Source organism: Bos indicus, chromosome 5 (assembly GCF_029378745.1).
Source record: "Bos indicus isolate NIAB-ARS_2022 breed Sahiwal x Tharparkar chromosome 5, NIAB-ARS_B.indTharparkar_mat_pri_1.0, whole genome shotgun sequence".
NCBI lineage: Eukaryota > Metazoa > Chordata > Mammalia > Artiodactyla > Bovidae > Bos > Bos indicus.
In genome coordinates this window covers 28450637-28476736 of record NC_091764.1, presented here as the reverse complement: position 1 = coordinate 28476736, position 26100 = coordinate 28450637, and the positions used below count along the sequence as shown (strand labels likewise).

The 26100-nt window shown below is 42.1% G+C and overlaps 1 protein-coding gene and 1 pseudogene across 17 annotated transcripts in view; one reads left to right on the top strand and one right to left on the bottom strand.

Annotated features, from left to right (window-relative positions):
- SLC4A8 (solute carrier family 4 member 8) overlaps positions 1-26100 on the top strand; it is a 112304-nt gene that overhangs the window by 29235 nt on the left and 56969 nt on the right. For 13 of the 17 annotated variants that reach the window (XM_070789076.1, XM_070789083.1, XM_070789084.1 and 10 more), the window contains one exon: positions 18476-18557. Coding sequence is in view for 4 of the 17 variants with exons in the window: in XM_070789086.1 (XP_070645187.1) it covers positions 3251-3295; positions 18476-18557 (127 nt within the window). In the remaining 13 variants the exon portion in view is untranslated. Of the gene's footprint in view, positions 1-3066; positions 3296-18475; positions 18558-26100 lie in introns of those variants that run through there. The other 4 variants (XM_070789086.1, XM_070789087.1, XM_070789088.1 and 1 more) reach the window with 2 other exon arrangements.
- LOC109559084 (large ribosomal subunit protein eL36 pseudogene) lies at positions 21390-21780 on the bottom strand (annotated as a pseudogene).

Here is a 26100-nt window from a genome sequence, read left to right as displayed (position 1 = left end):
ATCCTTGGCTGAACATCTTCCTCCTTCCAGGTCCTTCCACACCTCTTTGCTGGCCAGGCTGAGAGCGGCATATTTGCTCCTTTCCAAGCTGTGTAGAGAGCTGAAGGTGCCGGCAGCCTAGTGCCTGGGGCCTGGAGCCAACGAGCTCGCCTTCTTTGGGACGGAGAACACAAAACAGCCCTGGGAGGGGAGAGCCTGTCTCTGCAGACAGACAGCTGCCTCAGGGCAGTCTTGCAGCCGCCTCTGCAGCCAATTCCTTTTGTAATTTGCACAAGAGACCAGAAGATGGGGCTCTTGACCCTGGAGTCAAAAGCCAGAGGCTCTGACTTTTTCTACATTTGAACTGGAGTCAAATCAGACTTGTAGAGCTCTTAGTAGTAATCCTCTCCCTCCTGCTTCTTCTCTGTGCCCTGACAGCTCGTGCCCACTCTCATGAGAGCACCATGAGCTGGCTCTTTAGGGAGTGGCAAATGGAGGGCACATCTTTCTTCTGGTCACCATCCTTGGCCCCTCCAGAATTGCCATGTTGCCAGTCAGCCTAAATGACCCCCTGCCTCAGCTTCCCCCCTTTAATCCACCTTGCCCCCAATGGCAGATTTCACCAATGGTACCACTTACATAGGACAGTGTCATATAGTGGCCAGGGACTCTAAACTCAGACAGATCCATCCTTGACTCATCAAATGAGACTCTCACCTCCTCAGAAAAGCCCTCCCTGACCATTCCATCTACAGTAGCTCTCTCCACCCCCCTGGCCAATACTCTATCACATAACTTTGCAGTTTATTTCATTGCAGCTCTCATAATCTGTACTTGTGTTCATTTTTACTTGTTTGCTGTTTCTCCACTAGATTGCAAGGCTCAAGAGGTGATCATATCCCAGCCTAATATCTACTTAACCTTGAGAAAGTTGCTAAACTTCTCAGCCTCAGTTTTCTTACCAGTGAAATGGATAAACTATGACGTGTTAGGAATATTAAATGACACAGTGCATTTATACCACTAAACCCAGGTCCTGGTGTGTGGGCAAATTCTTTAAAATTTTCTACACTATCATATTTTCTATCATATGAGAAACAAAAAAGTCTGAACTGATTAGCTGTTTCTCCATAACTTGGTCATTTTTTCTTTACCACAATTTTTATTTCCTACTGCTCTTCTCCATACCTTTCTGCTTTGGTCCAAATTGTGGCTATCCTGAATGGGTCTTATGCTTTCCTGGTTGCTAAGTCATTCCCTAAGAACTAAGATGCTTGCTCTCCTTACTCTGGCTTGACTGTTTTTGGGTTTAACCCAAACCAATATCCTCTGTGTCATGTTCCAAGTAAAAAAAAATTATTTTCTCTTGGAAATTTGTATAATCTTTGTGGTCTATATAACTTATATGGCTCTTGTTTTATGTTCTATTATCTTGTCATCATATTAACATTTTTCTCTTCTAAATTTTTATAACCTTTGTTGTCTATACTATATTACTCATATGGCTCTTGTTTTATATTCTGTTATCTTGCCATAATATTAACATATATCCTGTTCCCCTGATTAGACCATAAGCCCTCTGGAGATACATATTTTATTTTAGATTTTGCTGCATCTTCAGTGCCATTTGGGCTTGTACTTTTTGTTTAATATGTTTTTGGTTAGACTGAATTAAAAGTACATATATTCACTTATATATTTATAAGTTATATTTATATATATATACATATATAACTTACATATTTATAATTATGTTCTATGTGCCCAGCATTCTTTGAGGCTTTGTACAGAAGGGCATAAGAAAAATAATTATTTCCTTCAAAAAATGACAATGTTACAGTAAGCTAAAGTTAACATTTAATTAAAGTACTTGACCATAGCATGGTATAAGGAAGGTATAAGGAAGGTATGAAGTGCTATGAAGATTCAAAGGGGAGTGATGACATGTCTTAGGGGTATTGAGGAGAGTAGAATAAAGTTTCTTCGAAGAGGTGGCCTTTGAGGTTGACTTTGAAGTATGATTAAGGTTTTGATGGGCAAAAATGGGGTTGAATTACAGATTCAAGGGACAGGATTAGTGAAGAGGTCAACAGAGACTGGAGAAATGAACACTAAGGCTCAGAAATGGGCCCAAGACCTTAAATCGAAGACTGGAAATATGGTTCTGCCTCAGGGGCACGGAAGCACAAACTTGGTTCAGATTTCAGAGCCAGAGCAAGCAATGGTATGCAGGGGTTGAACATTTAATGTGCACCAGCCAGGCTATGCTCCCCAGTGTAGTTTCTTCGGAGGCTGAGAATGATTTGCACCTGCTCTTTTTCTTTTAATAATGTGGACTCTCCTACCGTCTGATGTGATAGTGGACATAAAGGAAAAGACCCCTTTCCTCCTCTTGGGGACAGAGGGTTGGTTGGATTATGGCCAGTCTCTCTTGTTTTAAACCCAAATCAAATTGAATGTGTTACTCATGGGTTTCTAACTTTGCCTTAAATCAGTAGTTATTCTTTTGTTAAATAATTTGCCCTAGATTATTTCTCAGAAAAGTTGGAAGCATTTTTGTGGAATTGTTTCAATCATCTTCCGTAGCTCAACCCCGTGCTTTTCGCTGCCAACCCGAGGCCCAGGGAGAAGACCTGTATCGTAGTCAATCTGTGTAGGGGAATAGATCACTGCCTGCCTGCTTCTCTTTGATACTATTGAATCTGGCCACTAGCTCGAGGACAAGTAATTTGAGAAGGCCCTTCCCTCTCATTCTGTTACTTCCTTCTGCAAGCTCAAGGGATGGTTCCCCAGAATTTAAAAATAATTATTACCAAGGAATAAAATCATGATAGACAAACCTGACACTTTCTCAGTTTTCAAGGGTCAGGTGCATCCTCAAATAGAACCACGAGATCTTCAATTTCTAGCAAGCAGTTGGGAGGACCTTCAAGCCCAGAGGCCCCTGAAGGGAGGGAGGCGGTTTCCACGGCAACCGGGCCCGGGAGCGGTTGGCTCCCCCGGCTCCCTCCTCCACCTCCTGGTAGCCCAGGGTACCGCCGGACAGCGTCCTCCCGTGTTCCGCACCCTGATTGGCCGTGCAGGCCGCGCGCTGATTGGCTGCGGCGAAGCCTCGCGGGCCGGTGGCTATGGAGGCGGCGGCGGTTGATGGTTGACCGTTGGCACCGGGGTAGGGGTCGCCGCTTGGGCAATCTGCTCAAACCCGACCGGAGTGCGTGGCCTGCTGACGTTCGGCCTGGACCCCGCGCGCGAGACCTAGTTGGGCTCCGCCATGCCGGCAGGGAGTAACGATCCGGATGGCGTCCTCAGCTATCAGGTAGGGCCCCGCCTCCCGCCCCTCCCAGGGGCTCAGCCTCCTCATCCTCTGCCCACCCTCCTTTCTCTGCCCCCGGGCCGGGGCTTCGCAGGCCACTCCCTGAGGGCGAGGGGAGGCCAGCCCGCGACACCAGGGGGCGCTCCGGGCGGTCGGGGATCGGGCCCGGGCTGCGAGAGGGTGACCTTGGGCCAAATCGGGAGCCGCATCCTTTGCGTGGCCAGCTGAGGAGCCCTGACGGCCCGCGGCCGGTGACCTCTGTTCTGCTCAGGTCCTCCTTGCTGGGAAAGAGGCAGGCTTCTGGCCTTGTCGCGTCCTGCTGGAACGTGGGAGAAAGGATAGCCAGGGACCTTGCTCTGGTGGGGCAGGTTTCCTCTTTGTGTTTTATTAATGGGGCTTTCTGGTTCCTTACTGGCTCAGAGGAAGAACTGGAAAAGACTGGAGGCTGGGACCAAACGGCTCAGCCTTGTTCGTGTGCATAAAACTCCCTTCATTCCATGGCACAGACGGGCTGACAAGTTCTGGATAGCGAAGTGGAGAGAGGCTGGAAAAGTGCTGAGGGGTCAGGAACAGGTGTTTACTTAAAGAAATGAAGAAACAGGTTTAAACAACTGATAACTTGGGGTGGCTAATGTAAGGTAAAGCATTGGACTGGGCGTCAGAGACTGTAGGTTCAAATCTACATCTGCCTCACATGGGCTTTGTGACCTTGAGTAAGTCACTTGCCTCTTTGAATCACATTTCCCCATCTAGTAAAATAGGGATAAGAATACCTGCTTTGCTTACTTCACAGGGTGGTTTTGAGAACTAAATGAGCAGCTGTTTGGGAAGGGGCTTTGTGAAACGATGTGGCAACCAGTATAGGAGAGATAACTCATTGAATTCTCACTCCCCCCTTTCCTGTGCCCATCAGGTGATGATATGCTCATTGCTCTGCAAAGAGATATTGAAGGGAGGTCAGATACGAAGTGGGGGGCTGTGAAGAGAATGATGGACCTACTCAGAAGGATGACAGGTCTTGAAACAAGGGCTTCATTGATGTCAGGATGGTTTTTGTAAAGAGACAGAGAGAACTCTTTTCTGAGTTTGTAGCAAAATGGGTATCACTGACTCACTCCTCTTCTGGCAATAGTTTGCTACTAGATGACCCATAATTCCTTTTGCTTGCTCCATCAAAAAAGGAACAACATCTGCAATTTTGGGAAATCCTTCCATATCTAATTCTCCTAAGGTCTATGAAGAATATTCAGCTTATGTTTGTGATACAGTGATGGGCAAAAATAGGTAATATTCTTGCCCTGCTGGAATTTCCCATTTAGTGTGTGTGTGTATAATCATTTTAATCAAACAGTCACACAAATAAATGCATTATTATAAACTGTGATGAGTGCTTAGAAAGAAAGATATGTGGTGCTGTGAATGTGTATCACAATGGTTCCAGCTTTGGTCTCAGATCAGAGATTTTGCTAAGGAAGAAAATTTCGGCAAAGATCTAAAGAATAAGTGTCAACTGAGGGAAGAGGGAGATCAAAGGGCTTTGGAGACAAAGCGAACAGCAGAGGGAGCCCATCGGGTTCAAAGATCTGAAAGAAGGCCAGAGTGGCTGGAGCCACAGGGAGTGAAGAGGTGAATGGTGTGAGATGTACTCCAGGGTCATAGCATACAGAGAGAGGGAGAGAGAGGAGCCAGAGAGAGAATGAGAGCCAGTGAGATTATGATCAGATTCTCCTCCTGAAAGATTTTCTGGCTTCAGTGGGTAGAACAGGCTGGAACAAATGTGGGGAGACAGTGTCCTTAATATGCAGAATGTGTTCCAGTTGTATTGTCAGGATCATAATAACCCCCAGGCTTCTGTTGGTGCTCTGTGAAACTGATAATTCCTGAGTGCTTCTGGGGTAGGACAGAAAGTAATTATATCTTTTACATCTAGTTCATGAAACTCGGGGATGGTGGGGTGAGGAGAGAGAAAAAAAACAGGATGGGAACAGCAAGACCTTGTAAAGGCTGAGTCAGGTGATGGGCAAATGGGTACTTGAGATAAGATACAGGGGGGAAAAGAAATGAGGAAAGAAAGAGGAAAGGAAATGGGGGTAATTTGGGGGAGACAAGTCAATCAGTTGAAAATTACCAACAAAACCTCCTGTATGTCAGCTGGGCTGTGTGACGGGGAGATGGACCTTGCAAAGTGAGCTGGTTGTGTACTTGATGTAAACAGAGACTCCAGGCATCACATCTACATACCGTGTGCCTAGGCTGTTTCCTCTGGTTTGGACGACTGTGCTGACCCCTGACACTTCCCTCCGCTTTCTCTCCTGCTTTTCCTTCTACAATCCACTTGTCCTGTGGCAGCTAGAGAGAGCTTTTAAAAACACAAATCAGATGATGTCATATCCTATCTTGAAACCCTTCAGTGGCTTCCCAGTGCATTTTAGAATAAAATCCAAACATCTTATTATGGCCTCCCAAGTTTCATCGTGACCAGGGCCTTGCCCACCCTCCCTGATAGCCTTTCCAACTCTCTCACCATATACTTCTGCATTGGCTCTCTATCTGTTTCTTCAGTACAACCAGCTCTTCATTCTACAAGAGCTTTGTTCTTGTTGTTCCTGTGGATTTTCTTCTACCCAAGTCTTCTCGTGACTCAACTCAGGTGTCACCTCCTCAGAGTAGCTGTCCTTGGTCTCCACTCACAGTTACTCTCTTTCATATGATTCTGCTTCAGTTTTTATTCATTTATTTTTGTTACACCATGCAGCATATGGGATCTTAATTTCCTGACCAGGAATTGGAACCCATGACTCCTGCATTGGGAGTGTGGAGTCTTAACCATTGGACCACCAGGGAAGCCCCTGATTCTGCTTTACTTTCTTAATAGCATATATGACTTATATGATGTGGTCTTGTTTACTGTCTTTTTAAATAGAAGCATTATGACGGGATGGACTGGGCAGAAAATCTTTTTGTTTACATAGTGCCTGGAATAAAGTTGATGTTCTGAGTGAGTGAATGACTTTCCTGTATCCACAGCCAGTGTGCCTCTCCTTAAGGAGCTCATGGTCTTGTCAGTATTAGCCCAGAGTCTGAGATGACCATTGCTTTATTACACTCCCTGTTTAAAAGTTTCCCATTTCTGCTATTGTGTCTTTGCTCAGGTGTTCTAGCTGGAAAACTTTCCCGCTCCTATCTACCTAGAATATTCCGTTCTAATCTTTAAGGTCTGGCTCTGTACCAGTGGGCTTCTCAGGTGGCTCAGTGGGTAAGGACTCTGCCTGTAATGCAGGAGATGCAGGAGACGTGGGTTTGATCCCTGGGTCAGGAAGATCCTCTGGAGGAGGGCATGGCAACCCACTCTGGTATTCTTTCCTGGAGAATCCCATGGCCAGAGAACCCTGGTGGGCTACAGTCCATGGGGTCACAAAGAGTTGGCACGACTGAGCACGCATGAGCACTGTATCACTATCAGAATTTCACTTGTCTTTTCTGCTCACAACACTCACGAAGTCATATTACTTCTTCCACCCCTTACTTGTGAACTCTACATGTTCATCTCTGCTGCTACCCTGCCAGCCCCTTGTGATGCTGTCTCTGTAAGTTAACTTGCATGAGTGTGTGCCATGTGCCAGGTACTGGGCCTAGTGCTTTCCCTGCGTTGTCTCAAGTCTTTCAGTAACCACGAGATTCACATGCCCTTCTTAGCCTTATTTTCCAAATGAGGAAACCAAAAGGTTAAGTAACTTCTAATAAGTGGCAGAGCTGACCCTCTCCAAAGAATGTGCCCTTGGTCTACATGACCATAACTTGTGCCTCTGGCACCGACACTGGTGCCTGGTTCAGAGTGAGCACTTTAACATGTTTGGGAAGATATGTGTGGCAAGGGGTACAAAGGATATATTAGAGTGGGAAGAGCTGGGATGATGGAGGACAGCTAGGTGGCTCTTGGTGGAATTTAGAATGAGTTAATGAAGGCCTGCATTATTGACTTTTGATGAGATTGCCAAAGGTGGTGGGTTCTTAAAGGGCATGATAAGAGTGGAAGATCAGAAAGCTTGAAGGAGAACCTCTAGTTTGGACTGGAACAAGGGACATCTGTAGCTTCAAATTCTCCTGATCAGCACTTTCAGAATCGAGCAGAATTTCTGGAAGAGAAGGCTACAGAGGTTGAAACTGTCAGCACTTGAGCCAAGTGGTGCTGGGAGCCTCAGGGAGGCTCAGAGAGGGCGTAAATGGTAAAGGGAAGTGCAAGTGAATCAGGGCAATTACCAAGGCTTTTATGTGAATCAGGCCCACTCAGACTGGGAAATTTTGTAGAAATCTTCAGAATAACAAATCCTGGTGAATGGGTGATAATTGGGAAACTGGGTGGATGGGAAGAGAGGCACACTTCACGTTGAAAGTGGACCTGGAAAAACTCCTGGACGCTACTGCCTGGTGGCCCTGGCCCGTGTTGGTGCATGAAACGCATGCGTGTCTCTGTAGAGAGCTGGTGACTTCTGAGTGTCATGGGCAGTTCATGGGAAGCAGTCAGTATGTATCTGCTGAATGTTATTGAACAGAAGTATCAACCACAGCAGGTTCTCCTCTCACTGCCTTGCAGGGTACATACAGTCTGCACGCCTCCAGCCTCCCACCTCACACTGGGTATTCCTTTCCTGTGTGGGAATTGAGGGACACATGAGCATTCTCTTTACCTGGTGCTATCAGCTCTACTGGGGAACTTCAGTAGTGTGGGCTTTCCTGCCAAGCAGAGACTTGAGGTAGGCTGGGGATACAATTCAGGTTGCAAATTTACTTCCTTTTAAACTTGTAGATAATTGTCTTTGCTCATGGTTTGCCATGGCAGGGTGGACAGGGCTGTCAATTAAGCCTATCACAATGGTAATCAGAACACAGAAAAGCAACATGTTTATTCTAAATCGCTGCTAGATAACAGCAACAAACCTGAGATAACAGAGAGGTTGGTTGTTTCCCATAAAGATAGTAACAGGTTTACTCTGATCTTGCTAGTTAGGAAGCCATGATGTATGTATTAGTGTCTATTGCTGCCCTAACAAACGACCACACATTTATTGTCTTAGAACAACACAAACTGAGTATCTTACAGTTCTATACTTCAGATTTCTATCATGAGTCTCACCGGGCTAAAATCAGTGTTGGCGAGGCTGTGTTTCTGGAGGCTCTGTGGGAGAATCTGTCTTTTTAACTTCAGCTCTGTGAGGCTGCCTGCATTCCTTAGCTCACAGCTCCCTTCCTCAGCAGCCGAAACCAGTGGCACAGCATCTCTCAGGCCCTGCTTTTATCATCAAACTTCATTCTCTGGCTCAACTCTCCTACCTCCTTCTTCCATTTTTAGGGATCTTTGTAATTACATTGAACCCATGGATAATCCAGATAATGTCATTATTTTAAGATCCACTGATTAGCGACCCTTCTTCCATCTGCAACCTTAATTCCCTATTGCTGTATAAAGCAACGTATTCTTGGGTTCCAGGGATTAAGATGTGCAAATCCTTTGGGAGCCATTATTCTGCAAACTGCAATGTGCTTACTAGTAAATTGTACCAAACAGGAGTGATTCCAAGTGGGGTTCAATAAAAAACGAAAAACCACTAAGAAACCAGAGTCACTTTGCAATTTTAGGCCCCTAGCAGCCTGCTGAAGAGTCAGACTAGGAAACTCGTGGGTGTTCAGGAGCTCATGGCCCCTGAGCGGAGGACCAGAACAGCTGCATACAACCTCGTGGAACCCCCTTTTCTTACTATCCATTGTCTGCATCCAGTGAGGAAGTCAAATTGAGGGCATTAGAGAGTTGAGGATCTCTGGGTCAGATTCAGTGATGGTGTCTACAAGGGGTCAGAATTCATGAGCTTTCTGGATAAAAAGGAAGTCGAGAGTGAAGAGATGGAGAACTATATTGGAACTCTGGTCAGTAAAGGCAGCGTGAAGTACAAGGGTTTAAGAAGGTAACAATGTGACAATCTTGAACTGTTTTCACTATGGACATTAATCCATGATTAGGTGACCTGAGCTCTCTAAAATGACCAGGTGCTTTGCTTTTGGCGATGTTAGTGTATGATGCTAATACGTTACAGTATATAATGTTAATACAGAGAGACTCAAGTTGGAGTTCCTCCTGTCTCAGCCTTTGTGAGATCTTACTTAGCCTTGATTTAGGACTGTTGTGAGGGTTGAGATGATATATGTAAAGCACAATGCTAGGTATACAGTCAGTGTTCTGTAAATATGTGTTCCCAATATTAATTATAGAAACTCAGCTTGCTGATTAGAAACCCTGAAAGTCACTTCTGTGTTTAATTTAAAAATGGTTGTATATCAGAACTCAATCAACACTTGACTCTTATTGTTGTTGGGTGGGTGGGGTAGGAGGCTGTTATCTGAAAACATTGGATAAAAGATGAAAGGAGTCTTTGGAAGTGAAAGGGTCTGAGGCTGACTGCAGGAGAGGAAGCAGAGCTGAGTTTGGCAGGACTGCCACCTCTCAGGACCAGAGAGGAGCCACAGGGAGGGGTCAGGGAGAGGCTCAAGGTGGGCTCCACTGCCTGCTGCAGCCTTTGTGGGTGCTTCAAGGATCTGGGGCCATCATGTAAGACTCAGCCCCACCTCTGCCTTTTAATTTGTCCATTAACTGTAAGTGAGAAGCTGGTCTGCTACTCAGCTGTAATTCATTCATTTTTCAAGGCTCATAACAATGCTTTCTTTCTCACAACGTGCCTTGCAATTTCAATGTTTTAATGTGTATTTAACCCTCTTAGTTCTTTTTATCTTACTTAATCCTTCGGGTAGGCACCCACATCAATTGACATTTGTATTGTGAGTCATGATCATGAGTCAGGAAGAGGTACAGAAACCGGGTCGTTTCTCCAGTTCACCTTTCTTTCCCTCCCCTCCTCCTTTCCTTTTTCTCCTAAACTTATACCATGTGATTCTCATGATGCTGATATTTTCTGAGTCACAAGTACCCCTGAGAATCTGATGAAAGCTATGGAATCTCTCCTAAGAAAAATGCACACTTGCACATAATCCTCTGAAGCCCATTCATAGGAATCCTGGAAATTCATGGTTAAGAAATCCTTGCTGCCATAAAGGACAGTGTCAGAGGTCCATGCTAATCAAATGGTGAGGAATCCGCAATAAGCACAGACAACTGAGACTTAATGTTCTTTTATTTTCATGTTTTATGATTTTAAGCAAAACTTAATATGTTTGAAATTTATCCAATATTTTAAGGATATTCCAAATAAGAGAGACTTGAAAAATGAATCATCGTGTATCCCATGACCTGGCTTCAACAATGAACAGACAGCCTATCTTATTTCATCTATGTCTCTACCCAGTCTCCAAATCCCAGACACTGTATCTCATCAGTGTATCTCAACACTGTATTTCATCAGTAAAAACTTAAGTATGTATTACTAAAGATTAAGGACCCTTTTTCTTCTTTTATGACATGACCACCGTATCAGAATACAGGCATACCTTGGAGATACTGCTGGTTCAATTCCAGACCACCACAATAAAGTGACTAGTGTAAAGCAAGTTGCACAAATTTTCTGGTTTCTCAGTGCATATAAAATCTATGTTTATATTCTCCTGTAATCTACTAAGTGTGCAATAGCATTATATCTAAAAAATGTACATACGTTAATTAAAAAATACTTTATTGCTGAAAAATGCTATCCATCATCTGAGCCTTTAGCAAGTCATCATGTTTTTGCTGGCGGAGAGTCTTGCCTTGATGTGGATGGCTGCTTATGGGTCAGGGCAGTGCTTGCTGAAGGTTAGGATGACTGTTGCAGTTACTTAAAATAAGACTACAGTGAAGTTTGCCGCATCCGTTGATTCTTCCTCCAAGAACAGTTTCTCTGTAGCATGCAATGCAGTGTGATAGCATTTTACCCACAGTAGGACTTTCACAATTGGAGCCAGTCCTCTCAAGCCCTGCTACTGCTTTATCAACTAAGTTTATGTAATATTCTAAATTCTTTGTTGTCATTTCAACAGCATCTTCCCAGCATCTTTACCAGGAGTAGATTCCATCTCAAGAAGCCACTTTCTTTGCTAATTCATAAGAAGCAACTCCTTATCTGTTCAAGTTTCATTGTGTGGTTCTAGCAATCCAGTCCCATCTTCAGGCTCCACTTCTGATTCTAGTTTTCTTGCTATTTCCACCACATCTGCAGTTACTTCCTCCTCTGAGGTCTTAAACTCCTCAAGGCTTCATCCATGAGGGTTGGGATTAACTTCCTCCAAACTCCTGTTCATATTGATATTTTGACCTCTTCCCATGAATGGCACCCCACTCCAGTACTCTTGCCTGGAAAATCCCATGGACAGAGGAGCCTGGTGGGCTGCAGTCCATGGGGTCACTAAGAGTCGGACACAACTGAGCGACTTCACTTTCACTTTTCACTTTCATGCATTGGAGAAGGAAATGGCAACCCACTCCAGTGTTCTTGCCTGGAGAATCTCAGGGACAGGGGAGCCTGGTGGGCTGCCGTCTATGGGGTCACACAGAGTTGGACACGACTGAAGCGACTTAGCATGAATCATGAATGTTCTTAATGGCATCTAGGATGGTGACTCCTTTCCAGAAGATTTTCAATTTACTTTAACCCATCAGAGAAATCACTCTCCATAGGCACTACATACATTATGAAATGTATTCTTAAATAATATGACTTGAAAATTAAAATGACTCCTTGATCCATGGGCTACACAATGGGTGTTGTATTGTTAGCAGGCATGAAAGCAACATGTCATTGTACATCTTCGTTAGAGCTCTTGGGTGACCAAGGGCATGGTCAGTGAGCAGTAATATTTTGAAAGGAATCTTTTTTCCTGAGCAATAGATCTCAACAGTGCTTGGCTGATAGTGTTTGACAGTAGTTCTGTTTTCTTTGGTAAGACACAGAAGGTGCATGAACATTTATTCAGTGACTTTAAACTGTGATTAACCAAGCTAAATTAAAGCAGCAAGCAAGTTGATTTTCAACCTGAATTTTTCAGCTGATTGACCTTGCTCTATACAGTTTGCTTTTATAGTCTTAGAGGCAAGAAATCAATCACTCCTCCCTCCCCTACTTCCTCCAGATTCTGTGTTCTGTGCTGTGTCAGATGTCTGTGGACAGTATTAAGCATTATAATTAGTTGGCCCCTGTCCTCTGGATATTACAAAACTGTGGGGAAGCCAACATGAAAAATTATTCATGTATATGTATATAGGTATACATATATGTCAGAGAAGGCAACGACACCCCATTCCAGTACTCTTGCCTGGAAAATCCCATGGACAGAGGAGCCTGGTAGGCTGCAGTCCATGGGGTCGCTAAGAGTCGGACACGACTGAGCGACTTCACTTTCACTTTTCACATTGGAGAAGGAAATGGCAACCCAGTCCAGTGTTCTTGCCTGGAGAATCCCAGGGACAGTGTAGCCTGGTGCGCTGCTGTCTATGGGGTCACACAGAGTCAGATATGACTGAAGCGACTTAGCAATACATATATGTGAAGTTTTATGAGGAAACATATGATGATATGAGAAAGTTTGGAAAACTAACAAATATTCATCCATCAAAATATATTGGATACTGTAATTAAAAAGACACATGTACCCCAATCTTCATTGCAGCACTATTTACAATAGTTAGGACATGGAAGCAACTTAGATGTCCATTGACAGATGAATAGATAAAGTTGTGGTACATATATACAGTGGAATATTACTTAGCCATAAAAAGGAACCCACTTGAGTCAGTTCTAGTGGATAAACCCAAAGCCTGTTATACACAGTGAAGTAAGTCAGAAAGAGAAAAATGAATATTGTACATTATTAATTAAAAAATTAACACATATTATGCAATCTAGAAAAATGGTACTGATGAACCTATTTGCAGGGCAGGAATAGAGATGCAGACGTGGAGAACAGACTTGTGAACACAGTGGGGGCAGGAGAGAGAGGGTGGGATGAATTGAGAGAGGAGCAATGAAACATGTATATTACCATATGTAAAATAGATGGCTAATGAGAAGTTGCTGTATGACACACAGAGCCCAACCTGTTACTTTATGACAACTTAGAGGGGTGGAATGGGGTGAGGGGTGGGAAGGAGGTTCAAGAGAGAGGGGATATATGTATGCTTACAGCTGATTCATGTTGTAAGGCAGAAACCAGCACAACATTGTACAGCAAGTATCCTCCAATTAAAAATAAATTTTAAAAATGTATTGGATACTTACCACATACTGGACATGATACTAGGTGCTAGGTACATGGTGGTCAACAAAAGACACAGTACCTGCCCTCTTGGAACTTACAGGAGTGCAGGCTACTTACATGGTAAACTACTGTGTTAGGCTCTGGGAGAATAAAAAGATGAAAATACATGGCTCCTGCTATCAGGAAATTCACAAATAATAAGTAAGTCTAAAAATGAGTTTTTTCCACCAAGAAGTTATTCTTCAGAAAGGATTTGACTTTTTATGAGCGCCTTTACCACTTAGGGGGTGGAAATGAAACTGACATGCTCTGGGAAATTGACTCAAAGCATCTATGGTATTGAGGAAGACATTGATGTTAAAGATGTATTGAGGGTTGTGAATAACATTATTTCATAAAATGTGAGAAAAATAGTGTTTCTAAGTTAACTGTTATTTTATTTATCTGTAATTGCTCAATTTTATTGGTAAATATTTCAGTATGAGTACTAAAAGATTAAGATTCTTTAAAAAAGTAACCATCAGATCAGATCAGATCAGTCGCTCAGTCGTGTCCTACTCTTTGCGACCCCATGAATCACAGCATGCCAGGCCTCCCTGTCCATCACCAACTCCCGGAGTTCACCGAGACTCACGTCCATCAAGTCAGCGATGCCATCCAGCCATCTCATCCTCTGTCGTCCCTTTCTCCTCCTGCCCCCGATCCCTCCCAGCATCAGAGTCTTTTCCAATGAGTCAACTCTTCACATGAGGTGGCCAAAGTAGTGCCACCTAAAAGAGAAAATAACAATTTGTGAAAATAACTCTTTGCGACCCTGTGAACTGTATGGACTATAGTCTGCCAGACTCCTCTGTCCATGAGATTCTCCAGGCAAGAATACTGGAGTGGGTTGCCATTTCCTTCTCCAGGGGATCTTCCCGACCCAGGGATAGAACCCAGGTCTCTTTCATTGTAGGCAGATTCTTTACCGTCGGAACGACCAGGGAAGTCCCAAAAGGTAAAGATTCTTTAAAAAATAAGCATAGTACCACCTAAAGAGAAAATAACAATTCCTTTAATGTCATGAAAGAAAAACTTCCAGTTGTCTCAAATGTCATATCCTTAAAAATTATTTTATCAATAACTAAAAAATTATTTTTATTAGTTTGTTTAAATCAAGATTGAAATTAAGTCCACACATTGTAATTGGTTTGTTGTCTCTTTTGACCTATTGGTTTTAGGTTCCTCTGTCTCTGTCTCTTTGTCTTCTTGCAATTATTTATTTTAAAAAAGATGGTGGGGAGAGGAGTTATCCTATGCTGCTGCTGCTGCTAAGTCGCTTCAGTCGTGTCCGACTCTGTGCGACCCCATAGACTGAAGCCCACCAGGCTCCCCCATCCCTGGGATTCTCCAGGCAAGAACACTGGAGTGGGTTACCATTTCCTTAGCTTTAGAGTTTCCCACAGTCTGGATTTTGCTGATTATATTCCTGTGGTGTTGTTTTTCCATGGAACTGTGTTTCTTTGTATTTTCGGGAAATTGGTGTCTGGGCTTAGAGTCTTGATCAGATTCAGGGACAATTTATTTGGTAAGATTACCTCATGGGTGGTGATAAGGTCTCCCATTAGGAGGCATAGTGTCTGGTTGTCTCTCTTTTTGTGGTGTTAGTGGCCTTGAAAATCAATGCAGTCCATTAGGGATTGTAAAATGGCAATGTCCTAATGCTAACATTCTTTTTTCATTTATTCTTTTCTATAATAGGAAACTTCTCTCATCTACTTGATGGTATCACTGTAAGGTACAATTTATATAGTAAAGCCAGGATGAATTTTCACCAGTTTGCAAAATAATGAATTGGTTTGCTAGTATTGGGGCTTCCCTCATGGCTCAGCTGGTAAAGAATCTGCCTGCAATGCAGGAGACCTGGGTTTCAATCCCTAGGTTGGGAAGATCCCTTGGAGAAGGAAACGGCTATGCTCTCCAGTATTCTGACCTGGAGAATTCCATGGACTGCATAGTCCATGGGGTCTCAAAGAGTCGGACATGACTGAGCGACTTTCACTCACTAGTATTGCGCTTTCCTGGTGGCTCAGATGATAAAAGAGTCTGCCTCCAGTGCAGGAGACCCAGGTTGGATCCCTGGGTCGGGAAGATTCCCTGAAGGAGGGAACGGCAACCCACTCCATTATTCTTGCCTGGAGAGTCTCTTGGACAGAGGAGCCTGGCGGGCTACAGTCCGTGGTGTCGCAAAGAGTCAGACACGAATGAGTGACTAACACTTTCACTTCACTTGTTCACTTGCTAGTATTATCCTCCAATGTTGACCAGTTAACTAATTTTTAAAGTGACATGGTGATCTCATGGATTCAAATATATTTGATATTTTCAATCTGTCACAGTTATCACCTTTACTGATGCTCAGATTGTCCTGTGTTTTAAGGGCCCTCTCTAAATTGGACCTTGAGTCCTTTTGACATAAACCTAGTTGTCTTTGAGTGCCTTTTAGCAGAATATGATATTTTAAGAGACCACAATCTAGGTGCTAATGATACTTCTTGCTACCGACTGATAATTTTTTCTAGACATTTTGTCTGGACAGAGCTAGGAAATATAAATTTATAAATTTTAAAATATTTAAAGTTATAAATATGTCATATATATATTCTTGTTGACACTTCCGATTCAAATTCAGGACTATATAGTTTTCACTTAACTTCTGCCTTACAACTGTATCTCCTTTCACCCCTGCTGAGAACCCCAGGGCTCAGTCACACTGAGAGTGCCAGGGTAAGTTCATATAATCATTTACTGTATTTCACAGTACAGAACAGTCTCCGAAAAATGACACCAACACTGTAACCAACAAAATGACAACTAAAAAGCAGTTTCAGATCTTTTCAAATTCTTTTTGTCCTTAGGGTATATGTCACTAAGGATGTTCAGTCAGCTTATTATGTTTTAAATTTATTTGGAATAATTTCTCTTAGAATAGTTATGTGATCGATTTGGCATTTATTTTCATTTTCTGGGAATTGTTTTTTTAAATTTTGTTTTTTTTTAATTAACTTTGCTTTAAAATTTTCAATATAAGTCATCTTCAAAGAAGTTTAGTCTTTGTATCACTGTCATCTACCCCATTGCCTCCCTCCTCTGTAGGTAACTACTTAAAAATATCCCTTATGGCTTGTTCTTCCTTTTTATGTTTTTAAGTATAAGCAGATATCTTTGTTCCAACACCCTTTCTTAGGTAAAAGTTAGCAAATTAAATAGTTTTCTCCACCTTTCTTTTTATTTTAAAACATAGGGGACATAGATGATAACTATAAAATAGTAAAATTGAACCTAAAGCTGGAACATTGAGCAGGATGGAAGGATGGTGAGGATGTGGCGTGCTGGAGAGTTGGGGAAGAGCCTGTTAGATGACCAGACAGTGTGAGCAAAGGCGTGAAGATGGGAATGTGTGTGCTGTCCATGGGGTCAGAGAGCCTGGCTGGAGTTTGAGGTTTGGTAGAAGAAATTGATTGGCAGGGAAATTAGCTAAGATCTTTTTTGAAATAATTCTGGATCTGGTGAGGGTCTTGATAAGGTGTAGATGCCATTACATTTATTCTTTTACGAAAGATTTGCTGAGCACCTCCTATGCAAAAAATCCACTGGGTGTTGGGGAAACCATGGTGAGGAGGACAGATATGGTCCATCCCTAAGGAGCAGAGAGATTTCATTTCTAAGGAGAAATACAGTGTACTTCGGGGGCATATAAATGGAGGGTAGTCAGGAAAGGCTTCTAAGGAAGTACTTTTAGGCTGAGATTGGGATGATGAATAAGTGTTAGCTGCTGGTGGTGGAGGTGGGCACAGCAGGGAGAGGGCGATAGTTCTAGGCTGAGGGAACAGTGCTCAGGAAAGAATATGAGTGTGATTCCAGAACTGAAAACAATGTCCACTCTGACTGAAAGGGCGGGAGAGTGGGTGATAGAGAGGATGAGAGTGGAGAGTGGACCTGAGAGAATTGCAAAGGAGGACTTGGTAAGAAAAGGGAACTGTTTCCTGGAAGGTATACGATGGGTACTCAATACATGGAATGGATGAATAAGTTAGAAATTTCAAATGTGGGCTAAGAAATCATGGAGCCGTGGAGCCATGGGTAGGAGTAAGTAAATGAGCACAGGATGTTAGTTTGGAAGGAAGATTCATTGGGTTTGAGACACATGGGTCTTGAGGCATGGCATCCCAGTGGCTTGTCAAATACTGAGCCTCATAGCTTCAGTATGCTGTTGAAATTGCAAGACTCAAGCATGGGAAACAAAAAACAGAGTGCTCATCCTTGGGAATTATGGTTGCAGGAAGGAGATGAACCTTAGAATGGGGCAGAGGAGCAGAATGGAGTATTTTAAGGACAGAGTGGTAAATAGGCTTCATGCTGCAGAGAGGTCAAGGAGACCAACACTTTCTTTTTGGCCATGCCATGCAGCTTGTGGGATGTTAGTTCTCCAACCAGGGATTGAACCTGGGTCCTTGGCAATGAGAGTACAGAGTCCTAACCAGTGGACCACCAGGGAATCCCCTCAAAGAGACCAGCTTATACCAAATGAGGCAATGTGGTTGACACCACTTGCAAAATTCCAATATGTTGTCCAGACTTATGGGTAAAGTATGGAGGTGGGAAAGACATGGGATCCATAGTTACAAGACCTCGGCTCAATTCTACTTCTGCCTTTTACCATGTTTCTGACCTTGGGCAATAACTGCTTAAAGTTTTCCGAGACTCAGGCTGTTTATTTATGAAATGAGAAAGAATGGCTGCCATATTTGCATCTCAGAGTTAATGTGAGGTTCAAATGGAAAATATCTGTAAACCATTAGGTTTTCCCCTTCGGTGTTGCATAAAGGGTAAGGCAAACACACAGTACTTGAATGAAAGTTTGAATGAATGTATGAGTATTACTGTGGCTACTAACTTATGTTTCAACAGAGACCAGATGAAGAAGCTGTGGTGGATCAGGGTGGGACCAGCACAATTCTCAACATCCACTATGAGAAGGAAGAGTTGGAAGGTAAGCCCTGCTGTTAACGTGTACTGAGGGAAATCAGTGAGAGGCAGCCTGGTGGGGGAGGAGCAGCTTTGCTCTCAGGAGACCTGGGATGGAGTCCTAACTCTGGCTCACTAGCTGTGAGACCTTGGGGAAAAATCACTTCATTTCCCTTAGCCTCAATTTCCTCATCTCTCAAACAAAAGTAGACATAATACTACCTGTCTTACAGTTAGAAGCTAGTAGACAGCTAGTGAGACAGTGCTTTGAGTAAAGTCCAATGTAAGTATTAATAAATGATCTATTCTTTGAGAATGCAAAGCACTCAGATCAGCTTATTGATTCTTAATGATTGCTTAGAATCATTAAGCAAAAATTACAGATCTGTATGGAATACAAACACAAATCTATACAAAAGAAATAAAATACAAATAGTTTTAAAAACTCAGTTTAAACATAAAACCTTATTTTTATCCCATTTGCAATGTTTGCTTTTCCCCTTAATACCCATTTCTGTCTGGTGTTTTCATCTAAACAAGAAAAGGGAAAACACACACACACCTGTGGCATATTTGCTGAGGGCCCACAGCACAGAGTTGTATAAAAATCCACTGAAGTGGAAGGGAAGGAAGAGGCATTTTTAATTGACCTACTCTGTCCATCTGTCTCTCTGTCGAGGCTCTTCTCCCCTCCCCACCCCCGTCTCCCCACATGACCAGCATGTGCTGTCCTTCTGCTTTTTCCCGCAGAGCCTAGTGTCCTGATAGTGCTGGTGATGCTCAGTTTTATTAAAGAAAGGCTTGTGTCCACGATAACTTTAACACGAACCCACATTTGGCTCAGAAGCCTTTGTGAAATCTCTATAGCATTTCCTGCAACGTTGAAGGCTATGATACAGCAACTTTCTAATGATTGAGACAGCATGTGAAATGTTCTCTCTGTACTGCTTGTTCCCGTGCTGTTTTTTCTTTTTTTTCATCAAAGTTGTACAATCCCCAGAGAAAACTTGTCCTTTGGTTGGGAGAGTCAAAGCTGTAGAGGCTGACTCAGCCTCTGGGTCTGTTACCATGCGAATTTATGTGGGTGGCTCAGTGGAGGTCAGTGGTGTTTGGATGTATCAAGATCAAGCTTCCCAAGTTATTTTGACCAGATGGAAGAGGAGCCAGTGTGGCTTTCAGCAGTTGGAAGAAAGAGCAAGAAAGAAGGGTGTGGAGGTGGGAGGTGAACATTTGTTGAATACCCCTTGTGTGATAAGCATTTGATTAGGCACTTCTTTGTCTTTTTAATCTTCATAGCAATCAAGGCAGGTAGGTATCATCCCTATTTTACATGGTGGGGAAACTTCTCAGGGTCTAAGCAGGTAAGACTGGGATGGAATTCTGCTCTTTCCACTCTATCATACTACCTGCAAAGGAGGACCTACCCAGAGTTAACCACTCAACCTCAAAATCTTGCTCCATCATGTGGACATTTTTATGTATTGCCGCACCCCTTCTTCTGCCTTGTTAATCCTGTTACCTCTCTATCCTCTCACTGTAGTTGGGAGTACTGTTACTTTTAGTTTAGTTGTCTGAGCCCACTAGACCTTTGCCCTCAGCCAGAAGTTAACCATTTATGAACACTCTTCTCTACTTGGGAGTAGAATAATTAGCTTGTACAAACTCTCTTGGGTCCCAAGGACTGAGTTCCATCACAGACATCAGCTGAGTAGCTGCCAGTAGGAGCATCTGCTCAAGATGACGTCATTTATTCCTTACGCAGTCTCCACATGTTCCTGTAAAAGAAGGCCATGTGTGATGATGGCATTGCTAGTGGATAGTGTACAAGGAAACAGTCGTTTACATATAGACCGTTTTGAAAACTAGAATCTTATTTATGTTGGCACTTAAGAAAAAAGCACTACAGGCAAATGGAGGACAAATAGCGCCCACTCCTCAGGCCTGATATGGTTCTTGAGTAGCTCTGGAGAGGAGAACAGGAAGTTGTAATGTGCTGTAGGATTGACCATGCTGTGGGCTCCCAGGGCATCCCAGCTCAGTGAGGCTGTGCTCAGGCAGGTGCTGTCTCTAGAAGACATGGGATAAAATCAGTCCCACTCTGATGGAAGACAAGTAAACTGTTCTAATTGTATTCTAGTTCTCTAAGTGTGCCATGCTACAAGGTTCTGTGGCTGCAGATAAATCTCTGGGTCTCCTTCCCCTTTGTTCTATACCCTTGACACCACCTAACATAAACCATGTTCAGAACTACTTCTGAGATGTAATCTCTGGACATTGTTAGAGACTTTTGTAAATGTGAGGGTTGTTTTTTTCTTTTTTTGCATAAATTAACTCCATCAGCAGGAGAAGATGCTCTAAACCATTTCATTGTGTGTATGCTCAGTTGTGTCCAACTCTTTGTGACCCTATGGACTGTGGCCCCCCAGACTCCTCTGTCCATGGACTATTCCTGAAAAGAATACTGGAGTGGGTTGCCATTTCTTCTTCCAGGGGATCTTCCTGACCCAGGGATAGAACTCATGTCTCTTGTGTCTCCTGCATTGGCAGGAAGATTTTTTTTTTAACCACTGTGCCACCTGGGAAGCCTTTGCTTTATATATATATATTTGAAGACTCAAAAGCAAACATTAGGACAAATTTCCAAAGAGAAACTCAAAACGAGCAATAATGCATGATTTCTTCAGTGGACTCTCCCAGTCCCAGAGGAACATAGAGCAGTGGCTTTATTTAGAGGAATGGCTTTTTCCATCTTTTCTGGCAGATCATTATTCCTGATTAGCTACTAGACTAATGAATCCTAGAGTGAGTTTGGTACCTTATAATAAGTTTTTGTTTTTTTTATTTTTATTTTTTATTTTTTGGGGGCAAGATTTATTGTGATTGTGAACAGAGGAGAAGGGCTCAGTCCTTCTTGGCTGCTGCTTTCCTCATGGCGGCCAAGACATTGCTCAGCTCCTCTCTCTTCCTCTTCGCGCGGATATGTGTCCCCACCCTTTTCTTGATGAACTTGAGGGCCCGCTTGTCCTTGGAGACCTTGAGCAGCTCCATGGCTTGTCGCTCGTAAGGGGCGAAGCCACACACCTCCCGGATCATGTCCCGCACGAATTTGGTGTGTTTGGTGAGACGCCCGCGGCGGCGGCTGTGCCTCGGCTTGCCCACGTTCTTGGTCACCTTGTGACCCGTGTTGAGGCCCACGGCCATGGGGTAGCGCAGAGCCATGGCTGTTGTTCCACAATGGCTGCCGCGGCGGAAGGCGGTACCTTCTAATAAGTTTTTAAAAGAGGTAAGAGCCATTTGGCCTTAGTTATAAGTTGCAGGGGGAAAGGGGTGGCTTGCATATGCTCCACATGTTATACTTTCCCTGCCGTAATTGACTTTGACTCAACCTGAAGCCCAGGAAATAGGGCACCCATGAGTGTGTGCTAAGGCATGCTGTGTTCTATGCGCATGCTCCATGCTCTAGCGTGCTCAGAATGCGTTCAGCTTCCAAAAGTCCAGACTCCATCTGCAGGGTGGGCTCGCTCTGTGATTCCTATCATGCTCTGCAAGATTCAGTTCCAGTTCACTAATGACTGCTCTCTGTATGTGTGTACATACTTATTTAAAAAGTAAAGTCTACAATTACATTTCCTAGTAAGTTTTATTAAATGAATACTTGTATTTGCACACAGTCCCTAGAGAGTAGGTTTGACAATAACTGGAAGAAAGACTGGGAAAAAAGTGGAACTTGGGTGAGTAAGTACGTAGATGAGGGGGACGAAGACTGTGTGGGTAGGAGAGCAGTTGAGAGGCCAGTGAAGTGACCGCAGGATTAGTTTAGGTTTAGTAAAGTCCCTAGGCTGCAGAATCCCATTAGATGGACTGGACTTTGTTGGTGCTGCATTCGTTTCCCAGTGTCCATTTGTTTGTCATCTTTTCTGATTTCACTCAGAATATGTGAGTCCGTGTTTCTCAGTCTCCAGCCTGGAAATTGATGTCTGGTTTTCTGATGTTTTGGTTGTTCTTAGCTCTGACCTCTGCTGGGTTTTGTTTTCATTTTTGCCTGTCTCTCTGGTGCTTTCAAAAGCACGTGCTGTGGTTGGCTAATATTTATGGGAACTGATTGGATCAAAAATACTACTTAGAGAAGGAAAAGTCTTCCTTAGTAACTCTTTGCAGAAGTCCCTTATATAGGAACTCTTCCTGGATTGAGGTTTCCATTTCTAGGTTGGTTAGGACCTTCTCAATCATCTCATGCCCTGATGAATATTTTATCCACTCTAAGCACATTCACTTTGGTTGCATGTTCCTTTTGTGGCCCTTTTCAGATACTGTTATATAAGGAATTCTGAGAGAAAGAAGGTCTGATCTGGGACTTTTTTTTTTGCTTCTTTTAAAAATTTTTTAAATTATGAAAATATGATAACATATTTATAGTAGACTTAGAAAATACAGAACAAGGTTACCTATAGTTCCACTATATATTATAATTTTTTTTAGTAGATAAATTAAGATTTTTAGTTGGAGTTTCAATATCAAACTCTCAAAAGTTAATAGAATCAAGATACAGAGAAGTAGAAGGAGAGAGTAGACCTGAAAAGCACTGTGAACCAATTCAACAAAATTAAGATTTATACAGTTTCCACACAACAGTAGGATACAAATTCTATTCAAATTCCCATAGACTATAAACTAGGAGAGACTACTGGAACATATCCAGGGACATAAAACCAAGTGCAAAAATTTGATGGCATAAAGGTAATGGAATAATACAGAGTCTGTTCTCTTATCACTGTGGAAGTATGTTAGAGATCAATATCAAAAGATATTTTAAAATAGTATCCTAACATGAGATACCAGGTCACCGCAGGTGTTTGCCCCCAACCAGTGGTGATTCCTGCGCCCTGGCCAAAGTCAAGCCACAGGGAACTTTCTTCAGTGGAACTTGTGCCAATGGTATCTCAAGGAAAAGGGATAAGTAGGAGCCATTGTTCACTCTCCAGCTTGCTTATGCTTTTACTAATACCTGTGCCCTTATGGCAAGTTCTGTATTGTCAGTTGGAGAAGGGAAAATAACCACAAGCCTTGTTTACAGATGGTTTCAGTTGCTATGCTGGTGTCACCATTCTCGGCAAGTGGAGATGTACTATTCCTCTCATGTCAGAGAGGAACAGAGGAATTTGTAAATTACTTAATATTTTTTTCAATAAATAAGCAAAAAAAAAAAAAAGAAAGAAAATAACCCACATATTTTCAAGTGACTTTTCAAGTCACATTTTCAATGTGACTTTTACCAGAGATCTTTGACTTAGTCATTGAAAGGTTCAATACAGTTAGAAGACTGGAAAAACATAGAGGGTGATTGCAGAGAAGAAAGCATTTTAAAGAGAAATTAATATCAAAATGAGAAATTAACATCAAAGGTTCTTTTAAAATACCATGTATTTGGAAATTATATGTCTACTTTTAAATGATGAGTGTATCTAAGGAGCCATAACAAGGACATAGCAAATGTTTGTAATAGAATAAAAATGAAAAGAGAATTTACCAGAATTTGTTGCATGCTGCTGAAGCTGCTCAATACAATCAAATATGATGTGGAGTCTTGAATAAGTTATGAAAACAAATAATGGACACTAGCATAAACTTTTTTGAAATTTGAACAAAATCTATATTTTAGTTAATAATACTGTATCACATGTTAATTTCCTATTTTTTAACAACATAGTATTTCTTTATATTCTCAGAATTGGATAAGCAGTTTCAAGCTTCATTCAAATTTTTTAAAAAAGATCACTAAGATAATAAATTTTCTAGACTTTTAGCAGTAATACCAGATGCCAAAATACTTGGAACTATATCAAAGTTTTGAGTGAATATAAGTTAGAAATCTAGCATTCTATTCATACTAAGTCAAACGAGTGGAATCAAAATGTCATAAATTTTTTAGCTAGGGAAAAATTCCCGAGTATTCTAAAATATGTATGTTATACATACTATATACATATATATACAAAAGATTTTCTATTACATTTGATAAAGGCTTGAGAGAGAACATTATAAAAAGAAGAGATGGAGAACTAGGAAAACAAACTAAATGAAGTGTGGACACTGAATGAATATGAAATAGAAAAAGTAAAACGATCTAGACAAAAATGAAAGATAATCATATAGTCCAGTTGTGTTTTTTTCTTCTTTTTAAAAATTTATTTATTTTAATTGGAGGCTAATTACTTTACAATATTGTAGTGGTTTTTGCCATACACTGACATGAATCAGCCATGGGTGTACATGTGTCCCCCATCTTGAACCTCCTCCCGCCTCCCTCCCCATCCCATCCCTCAGGGTTGTCCCAGTGCACCAGCTTTGAGTGCCCTGTTTCATGCATTGAACTTGGACTGGTGATCTATTTCACATATGGTAATGTACATGTTTCAATGCTGTTCTCTCAAATCATCCTACCCTTGCCTTCTCCCACAGAGTCCAAAAGTCTGTTCTTCATATCTGTGTCTCTTTTGCTGTCTCACATATAGGGTCATCGTTACTATCTTTTTAAATTCCATATATATGCGTTAATATACTATATTGGTGTTTTTCTTTCTGACTTACTTCACTCTGTATAATAGGCTCGTTTCATCCACCTCATTAGAACTGATTCAAGTGCATTCTTTTTAATAGCTGAGTAATATTCCATTGTGTATATGTACCACAGCTTTCTTATCCATTCATCTGCCAATGGACATCTAGGTTGCTTCCGTGTCCTGGCTATTATAAACAGTCCTGCAATGAACTTTGGAGCCCGGTTGTTTTTAAACACGGCTGCTCATTAGAAACGCATCTGGAGCTTTGGAGAAAAAAAGCAATACCTGGGTATTTGTATTCCTCAAAAAATTCCAAGATAATTCTGATATGCATCTGGATTTTAAAAAGTGATTACAGGTTTTTCTTTTAAATGGTAGTATTAGTGATATAGAATTCTACTATTTTCTGTTGACCAGTCATGATAAAACAGTATTAAGTGAATAATAGTTACATAATCACAATAGTAAAAGATGTTTATCAGTTTTCACAATAGTCAGATAAAAGATAATTATAATTGCAAGTCATAATGGGAACATGATTAACCTAACAATATAAAATAATTACATACATTTTGAGGGATTAAGCAGCGTGATGTAAGTGGAAGTGCATGCATGGACATGTTTTCATCCACCCAGCCAGTTTATGTCTTTTGGTTGGTGCATTTAATCCATTTACATTTAAGGTAATTATTAATGTGTGATCCTGTTACCAATTTCTTAATTGTTTTGGGTTTATTTTCTGTAGGTCTTTTCTTTCTCTTGTGTTTCCTGCCTAGAGAAGTTCCTTTAGCATATGTCATATAGCTGGTTTGGTGGTGCTGAATTCTCTTCACTTTGCTTGTCTGAAAAGCTTTTGATTTCTCCATCAAATCTGAATGAGAGTCTTGCTGGGTAGAGTATTCTTGGTTGTTAATCACTTTAAATACGTTGTGCCATTCCCTTCTGGCTTGTAGAGTGTCTGTTGAGATATCAGCTGTTAGCTTTATGAGAGTTCCCTTGTATGTTATT